The following is a 9,676-nucleotide window of genomic DNA, read 5'->3' as shown; positions in this document are numbered from 1 at the left end:
TTTGGTAAGTTTTGTGTTATTTTCTGTTAATTGTTTGCATTTTATTTGTGCATTTTAATGCATATGAAAATATAAAAATAACACTTGACATTTGCATTTAGGATTTAATTTCATATTTTAGGATTAATTAGTGGTTAAACCGTTTCTAGAATAAAATTTAAAAAAAATAACAAAAATAGTCCATCTTTGCATTTTTAATTGTTAATTGTTGAATTTGTCATGGGTTTGCTTTTAAATAGGATTTAATAGATTTTTAGAAATTAATTAGTTTAATTTTTGAAACAAAGTAGGTCTTTGATTTTGCATTTTAATAAAGTTAGCAAACCAAAAAAATACAAAATGAAAACAAATAAGTAAATAAAATACAAAAAGAAAAAGAAGGAAAACAAATAAAAGGAAATTAAAATGAAGAAACAAAGGGCTGGCCAACATTGGGCCATTTTCCGATCAAATAATACAAGCCCAAACCAATAAAAACCCACCCCAGCCCATAGCCCGATTACCCAAACCCGGCCTGCCCCTTGCATAACCAAAACGACGCCGTTTAGTCGTCTCAAATCCTGGCCGTCGAGGTTGATCAATCGGACGGTTCAGAACGGGGGTCGTTTTAATATAAAAATGTCGGAGACTCCCCCCCTACCCCCTTTCCGTCTCTCAGAACCTCACCGCACCCAACCCTGTTCTCCGTCGCCGGCTCCGCCCAATTACGCCGCCGGAAATCGTCTCCGCCGGCGGCGTTCACCCAATGACCCTGAAAATTACACCATAGATTCCCCATGTCCTCCTCTTTCCAAATCCCAAACCCCCATGGCTCAAATCCTACCTAATCGCCTCAAATCTACCAAACCCTAGGCGCCGCCACCACCGTGCACGGCGGCGCCGCCACCCTAAACCCTCCAAATCACATCGAATCAACATCATGTGATCTCCTCGTTCCCCTCATGATGAACCCACTTTCAGTTATGTTCAAATTTTGCCGGAGTTGTTCAAATTTTGAATCAAAGAGGTGGCAGAACCCTAAGACTCCACAAGTGAGTTTTTCTTCGTACTTCTTCAGTAAATTCTCCCTCGAAACTGATATTTCTTCCTGGCTAGTCAATTTAGGGTTTGATTTCTTTTTTTTCTCATTTTTGTTTCAATTCGCCTGAACTAGTGTTCAGTATGTGGATCTTTTATTTGCTTTTCTGTTAATCAATAGTAATAATCTGTCGTTTGCTAATATTAGTTGTGATTTGAGTTCTTTAAAATTAGGGTTAATCATGTTCAGGATTTAGTCTACATTTTCCAGTTTTGCTTAAATTTTCTTCATGTATGATTTAAGTTTATTCTATTAGTTTGATTTTGTGTCTGTTTTTTTTTTTAGTCTTGATGGTCTTTAATTGGTCCTGCTTGGGCACTGTTTGGTTTTGGTTTGTTTACCTAGTAATCCTATATTAGTTAGTTAATTAGTTTAGTTTAGTTCATTTCAATTTAATCAGTGATTGTTCTTTAGTTCCGTGTTTGTTTACAAATAATCCTTAGGCTTAGTTTAGATTAGTTTGGTTATAGCTGATAGTTCAACTAGTGTTAGTAATTTTGGGTCGAATTCAAGGGTAGCTTAGACATTTAGGATCGAATAGCACATGGTAGTTGAAACTAGACTCTTCTAGAACCTTCCAAAGTAGGACTTTAGTGTAATTTCAGTAATTGTAGTGTATTAACTTGTGACACAAGTCAGAAAACAAGAGGTTAAATGAGTAAATAAGGAAGGACTAAAAAGAAAACTAAAAATCTAAAAGCTGCCCCACCTTTGCCTATAAAAGGCAACATACTTGCCTTCATTCACAAGTTTTGGGGAGCTAAAAATCCCCCCGCCCCCCCCCCCCAGATCCATTCTCCAAAAAATCTGAATCTCAAGTTTGAAATTCAAAAATCCAAATCCTAGATCTAACACATCCAAAACCAAAAATAGAAAACCTTCAAAAAATCCAAAAGGTACTGATTCATTATTAATTTTAGGTTGGTTTCAAGCTTTTAGTCAGGGATTCACATTTTCTAGTCTGACCTTTGGTTGCTGAAGTTCAGAGTGTAATTTCGAGTTCATTTGGGGTTTCAATCAAGCTGTGTTTGGTTGACTTACTGATCCTGTTGATTTCAAACACTTCCTGGTTATTGAGTTTGTTTCTGGGCTGTTTGATCTGTCGCTGCTTGTTATTCAACGCTGTTGAACATCACTTATCATTACTGTTGCTCGATTTACTGCCTTAGCTGACTTCTTCTACTTCACTTCTATTCGAATTCCAGGTACACACACTTGGAACTGATTGGTGTGATTCTTCAAATGAAATGGAACTGCAGATTGTTTGCTTGATATTCCTTGAAGTTTAACTATTGTATTAGTCATCTGCATCACAGTTAACTTTAGGATGTGTTTGGACAGGTTCATCGTGTTAGTTATTTGTAGTAGATCAATTGGACTGATTGAATTTTCAATTTGTATTGGACTGTACTAAAATGATGTGCTGCTGGGCATGAACGTGTTTGTTTGAACTATTAGGTGTGTGTTCGTGCCTTTAGCAATGCATATGAGTTTAGTTGAGTAATAAGTATAATAATTCCATGCTGGATTAACTAGAATAGTCTCTATTCGTCCAGCATCACTGTTTGTTTTCAAGTTCAATTCTCATATATACGAATCAGCACCTTAATAAATTAGAAATAGTAAGAAATTTAAAGTTGAACTAGTATGCTATATATCCGAAATTCTGATCACAGGCAGGTTGTGTGAGTCATGAAATATGAAAATCATTTGTTTTCCAATTCATGTTTGTTGTTGCCTTGAATTAACGTGTCTGGCCAGTCAATTTTAGTAGTAGTTACATTGAATCAGGTTTATACTTTTAGAATTGGAATTCTATTTAGTGTAAGGACAAGGCTTGACAGCCTAGCCCCAAGCGTTGGGCCTCAGAGCAAGTGATGCACAGCCCAGGCTAAGTTTGGCTCCTTTCTCGTTTGGGCCTGGGCCAGGGTCTGTTTTGGCCGATTCGCAGTATGTATCTGATTTTAAATTGTTTTCGCTAGGCTTATCATGGAGCCCAGTGGCTGGACTGTAGTGCGAAATTACCAATTAGTCCAGTGACAAAATTATTAGGACATTTTCTTTTATTTAGAGACAAATAAAAACAGAAAATTATAGATTGCTTTAGGTTTGCCCTTTAATATAACGAGATGAGCCTCGTTAAATAAACAAACAAATTGCGGGCCCCTCGATAAATGCTGATACAAAATACCTAGACTTCGGGATGGGCCGTTTAGCGAATTTCACGGCCTTCCCCAAAGATAATAACGCGATAGTCTCTTTAGGCACGCACTTTAAATAATTTTACATTCCTAAATACGAGTGCACATTTATGTGACCCAAATCCAAATCTCAACGAAGTCGAAATGTTTCAAAAACCACGGGTGCATTTATGTGACGTGGTTCGAGACGTGTTTTCATAACGTTGCAATTCTCTTAAAATAAACAATAATAATAAAAGCAGTTCAAAGCTAAAGACATAAATCCAAAAACATGTACTAAAATCAAATAAATAAGCCAAATATGACAGTTGAGCGACCGTGCTAGAACCACGGAACCCGGGAATGCCTAACACCTTCTCCCGATTAACATAATTCCTTACCCGGATTTCTGGTTCGCGGACTGTTAACAGAGTCATAATTTCCTCGGTTCGGGATTCTAAAGACTTGGGACACTATTTAATCTCCCAAGTGGCGACTCTGAATCTTAATAATAAATCCCGTTCCGATTGTCCTTTAAGTGGAAAAACTCCTTTATGCCCTTGCGGGTGTAGTGAAAAAGGAGGTGTGACAAGTAGAACTAGGTTGTGAAGAAGAACCACGTACAGAAACTGACCCTAAACTACGCAACCTACCACCTCTCCTACTTCCGGTAGGAGCAGAAGAAAGGGGAAGTTTGTCTACTATGAGAACTTTTCGAGGATCAGGATTTGAAGAAGACATAGTTGTATGAAGGAGTAGAACGTATTGAAGAACAAGAACAAGTTGTCAATAAAGAACACTGAAGAAATTTTTTCGTGAAAGTGAAGGCAAAGGATGTATTTATATGCAGAAGCAACTGTCATGCAAAAAAGGTAATGATGGAAATGTCATTATAAAAACTGTCACTTCATGACTGATGCAGCCGCAAAAAAGCCCTAAAACCCGCTGAAGAGTTGCAAAGCCAATCGATGACTGCCACATGTCATATGCATTAATTGGAAGTGACATACGATGCATTGGCTTCGAAGAATGCACAATGGAGCGTGTGAAATCACGGCAAAAATTCCCGCCTTAAATGAGATCCACTTCCCAAATATTCAATTGCTGAATAATTGGTAAGTGGGGGGACTATTTTTATTGGGAAAAATAAATATTACATGTGGAATTAATTATGTGGCTGGCATGGCAAGACATGTGGATCACTAGAAAAGCGACAGCTGGAGAAGAGTAATAAAAAAGACGTGAGTCTTAATAGGTACGAGCAAAACGTTTAAGAGACGAGAAGAAACGGTTGCTTGAGTCTCTTTAACGATTTGAAGAGGCACCGGTGGAATGAACCAAGACAATAAAAAGGACAGATTCATTGGTCTTCAATTAATGAGCATGGATGATTACAAACGTTACAGAATCTTCACGAAACAGTTACGATTACCAATTATAACGTTTCATTAATGTCATTCATGCTCATAATGATTCGATCATAAAAGGAAAAGACGTTGTACTAGGAAAATAAATATCATTTGTATGGACACGTTCTGATTATTATTGGAATACAACTATTTACTTTTGCTTTCTATTGATTACTTTGCTATTCTAATTTCCTTTCTTACTGCAAGAATATTGATTTTCTTAATTATCAGTAACCCGAATACTTCTAAAAATAGCCTTTGACCAAATTCCTATTTTTTGGTTACACAAGTAGTTTATGTTTCTTTTTCTTTCTCCTGCACACAAACTCCCCCCCCCCCCCCAACCAACCAACACCACCACACCCTAGGGAGGGGAAAACATAAATAGTTGATCATCAGTTTGCTTCATTATTTAACAACGTCGACAACTTTTGTTTTAATCGTATTGGTTGAAAAACAAATTTTACAATTTTTCTTTTGAAACCCCCAAAAACAAGTATTTAAAAAAAATTGAAGCAACAGTAACAGTAAGATGAGCAATGTAAAAAGTACTAATTAATAACAAGAAAGGTCTTCGCAATATTTAAAGAAAAATCTCCAGTATTTTTCTTTTTACTCTCGGAAGAAAATTCTTGGCCATATATACCACTACATTTCTTTTTCTTAGGTATAGACAGACATTAGTCATTAGGTATTCAAACCTACTAGCATAATTAATTTGTCGTTGATAATTTGTGGACCTATATTCTTTTTATAGGCAGGGGCATATGTAGCGTATAGGTGACGGGTTCAACTGAATTCATAATTTTCGATGCAGAAAAAAATATATGTGTAAAATTTACTAAAATTGCAACAAATAGTAAATTTGAACTCATAGCTTAAAAAATATAATGAGTTCAATGCTAAAAATCTTAAAGGCTGATCTCATAAGGTTTAAATCATGAATCCGCCTCTAATCATAGGAATAGGAATGACACTAGTAGTTGGCGGTATGGCATGGTAGGAGAACTAATTAATGTTAATTAGTAGGTTTCATTTTCAACACTCAACCCATTACCCATCTTTCTTTTGCACATTTTCCCTTTGTGGATGGCCTAACGCCATATGCTATCATTTATTCATTTTCCAATAGATAGTTTTGAGAAATGGGAAATTCATTTTTTTTTTATCTACTTAGCCTCCTATAAAACAAGAAAAGAAGAAAGTGACCCATCCACTATCCAACAACCAGAACTTGAATCTTTAAGTCTAGGTTTTGAGATTATGTTTATCTCTATTTTCAGATTTTGTGTTAACACCAATTATTAATGACGAAGTTTAAAATTAAATATATTTGAATGAAAAATAGATTTGACCTATATACATGCATCACACACATAAATACTCCATTTATATGAAAGTTTTTATACGATCTCCTAAAATGTTGCCATTTGGTCAGCATTATTAGAATATCTTGGATATCTTATGTCATGAAAGAATAGTAGTGGTTGTATTGGTCTAAATTTGGCGACATGATAACTATAGATAAACAGGGTCGAGGACGGGGTCAACTACGTCATAGTAGCAAGGAGTCATCTTCAGAAGGATTATTGCCAAGAACGAGCAACTGGAGTAAAGAAGTAACGGTAGGATATGTTTAGAAATGGACACAAGGAATATTCCTTTGGATATTCCTTATGTTGTACTTTTTAGGGTTTCTTGGGAATATCCCTTATAAATAGGAAGAGATAGAGAACAAAAGAGGGATCTTCACTTCTTGATAAGAGCACTTTGTAAAGAGTTGACTTGAAAGAATATACAAATATTGTCTTGTTCACTGATTATATAACTTTACACACGTTATTCATCCTTTGTTCACAAGATCCAAAGATTCTTTATCCATCTTCATTTTTCTTAGTCCCAAGTTGCTATCACGAAGGGGAATCACCAAACATTTGGGTGATAAATTTCTCTTTATTACATTTATTACCATTGTCCATATTTATTGCATGTTCTTATTACAACATTCATTGATAACCATTGAACACGTGCCTGATCTTTATTACTCTTAAACGTGGTCTCATCCCACGGATTTGTTCAAGTTTTTTGTCTAGATCGTATTATATTTAACTAGGATTTATCCTCTATCTTATCATTAATTAGTTTAACAAAAGGTTTAACACTTTTTGATCAAACAATTTGGCGCCGCCTGTGGGGAGTTTCTAGTTAAAATTTTAGTTCTTTCTAGATTAAAAAAAACACAAATAACAACAACATCATCCATCTTTTCCTAGTTTGCACGAACTAACAATGGCAGGAAAAGGAGATGAAAGACAGAAAGCAATAGTGGGTGTCACTACCAATATTTTGAACACCATCAACGAGGATGACAGAGAAGATGTGGAGAATGTGACGCCGAGTGCTACACCCAGGCGGAGTGATTCTCCTCCCCCTCATGGAAGTGTAACTGCTTCATGCGAAAGGGGAGCTTCCACGTCCACAGCTGAGGAAGCTACCAGCAGTGAAAAACTTACTGGAGGAGTGGCTGACAAGTACTCTAAATAACATACTCAACAAACCCTTTCAAAGGGAGAATAGAAACGCCGCGCCAACGGATACCACAGCGACCACCAGCGAGCAACCCGCTCCCCCAACAGGTAACACTCACACCGTTGTTGATGCAGGTAATGATGCACTTGAAGCCACTCTAAAGAAAATGGAAGAAATGAAAAACGAGAACAAAGCACTCCGCGACCAGATGAGGGAACATCAAGAAAGGGTCAATAAGATACCGGGCGCCCTAAAACTGCTATCAAAATGGAATGTCGGCCGATTCGTCGAACAACCCTATAGCGAGGCGGCAGCCCCGCAAGCCATACCCAAGACCTTCAAAATGCCGCCGTATTTAAAGATATACGACGGCACCACAGACCCCGAAGATCACATCATTCATTACGTCACAGCGGTAAAAGGCAATGAGCTTTCAAAGGAACAGGTACCATCAGTGTTACTGAAAAAGTTTGGCGAGACCCTAACGGGGGGAGCCTTAACCTGGTACTCACAATTACCATCACGCTCAATAAGAATGTTCGAAGAAATGGCCGACAAGTTCGTCACCGCCCACGTCGGGGCTAAGAAGGTGGAGGCCAGGGTGAATGATGTATTCGCCGTTAGGCAATCGCCTGGCGAGGGACTCAGGGACTTCCTCGCTCGATTTAACAGAGTAAGAGTGAGCTTACCAAATGAATCAGAAGGGATGTCGGTGGCAACTTTCCAAAATGGGTTGAACAGGAATGGGTCGAGAGCAACCAGAAAGTTACTAAGCAGGCTCATGAAATACCCTCCCACCACTTGGGAAGAAATTCATAACGCCTACTGCACCGAGGTGAGAGCAGACGAGGACGACCTTAACGGTCCAACCTAACGGTTAATGTCAGTCCAAACGGAGTCGAGGAAAGACCGTCCTAATGACGATCGAAGAGACCAGTCAGGTCCACGCCTCAACCGAGACAGGCATCAACTATATGTCATAATAGCCATCCCATCATCCCCTCGCCACGCGGAAGGGCCATCCAGGCCGCATACAGGGACTCAGCGAAACGAAAGAGGTATGCCTCCAATATTATCTGCTCACAATTTTTGTGTTTCCCCTTCAGAATTAGTGTACGCACTAGAGAAACACGACCCGAAGGTAAAATGGCCACAGAAGATGAAATCCGACCCAAACACCAGAAAGTCGAATGTCCTCTGTGAGTTCCATCAGGAGCGACGCCACAAGACCGAGGACTGCATAGCCCTGCGGCAAGAAGTAGTGAACATGCTTCACCAAGGGCACCTGAGGGAGCTGATGGGTGACCGAGGACGAGCCAACTTCGGTCGCGGACGAGAACAACACCAAGGCTCTCAAAAACCACCCTCCCCCGCCCGCACCATCCAAATGATCATCAGTGGGGGCGATGAAGCAGCAGTCAACCACGTGAAGTTTACCACCACACATAAACTAAAGCGATCGATCACCCACGAACAATATGATGACCTCGAAGACAGTATCATCTTCGATAAGTTAGATACCCATGGTTTGACCTTTCCTCACTTCGATGCTCTTGTCATTACCTTACGTATTTCGGATAATGATGTAAAAAGAATAATGGTAGACGACGAAAGCGGTGCGTGTATTATCCATCCTCGAGTTCTCACACAAATGAGACTCGAGGACAAGATAGTACCACATTGCACAACACTAACAGGTTTTAACAATGCAGTTGAGCGAACCTCAAGGGAGATAATTCTACCCGTTCTAGCTGGGAGCGTCACCTTGGAAACAACGTTCCGTATCATGAACCAGGACATAGCTTACAACGCCATCATAGGGTGACCATGGATACACACTATAAGGGCCATCCCGTCCAGCCTGTATCAAGTAATCAAGTTCCCTACTCCATGGGGGATATTCAGCATCCGAGGCGAATAGCGCACAGCCCAAGAATGCTATCGCATCGCTCAAGATTGCACATACACTCAACAGTTAAAGGGAACAGGCTCAGAAGCGTAGCAATTACCAAAGTCGGGGGCCAAAGTCGACGAACCAAAAGACGTCATCAGGGACCCCGACGTCGTAGAAGCAGCAGGGTCGACGATAGAAGACCTCGATCCCGTCTAACTAGACAACAACGACAACAACAAAAAGGCTTACATCGGCCATAAACTCTCAGAACCAAGTAGATTTCATAAATTTTTAATTGACAATGCCGATTTGTTCGCTTTCTCCCATGCAGATATGCCAGGCATACCAAAGACGTTGCCACACACAAGTTGAATGTCGATCCACTCTACCTCTAGTACGGCAAGTAAGGAGAAAATTCAATGCCGCAATCAACGAGGCCTTCAGTGATGAGGTGGATAAGCTACTTGCTAATGGTTCCATCCGAGAATCAAAATATCCCCAATGGGTCGCCAACGAAGACATGGTAAAAAAGAAAAACGGGAAGTTGCGGATGTGCATGGATTTCACGGACCTAAACAAAACCTAC

The 9,676-nt window shown here is 39.3% G+C and overlaps 1 protein-coding gene across 1 annotated transcript; it reads left to right on the top strand.

Moving 5' to 3' along the window:
• Window positions 1-8,076: 8,076 nt before the first annotated feature.
• On the top strand, window positions 8,077-9,021 carry LOC109217584. Its single transcript, XM_019381841.1, has 3 exons — window positions 8,077-8,254; window positions 8,303-8,812; window positions 8,909-9,021. The coding sequence occupies exons 1-3, from the start codon at window positions 8,077-8,079 to the stop codon at window positions 9,019-9,021; spliced, it is 801 nt and encodes a 266-aa protein (XP_019237386.1).
• Window positions 9,022-9,676: the final 655 nt, after the last annotated feature.

Source organism: Nicotiana attenuata, unplaced genomic scaffold, assembly GCF_001879085.1.
Source record: "Nicotiana attenuata strain UT unplaced genomic scaffold, NIATTr2, whole genome shotgun sequence".
Classification (NCBI taxonomy): domain Eukaryota; kingdom Viridiplantae; phylum Streptophyta; class Magnoliopsida; order Solanales; family Solanaceae; genus Nicotiana; species Nicotiana attenuata.
The sequence above is the reverse complement of the archived record's forward strand: the minus strand, read 5'-3'. Positions and strand labels throughout refer to the sequence as shown.

Bases quoted from the DNA above. Each gene is read 5' to 3' on its own strand.
- LOC109217584 (XM_019381841.1), top strand. From the start codon at position 8,077: ATGTCAGTCCAAACGGAGTCGAGGAAAGACCGTCCTAATGACGATCGA. The intron at 8,255-8,302 runs GTATGCCTCCAA...TTTCCCCTTCAG, and splicing joins GACTCAGCGAAACGAAAGAG to AATTAGTGTACGCACTAGAG. The intron at 8,813-8,908 runs GTGCGTGTATTA...TTAACAATGCAG, and splicing joins AATGGTAGACGACGAAAGCG to TTGAGCGAACCTCAAGGGAG.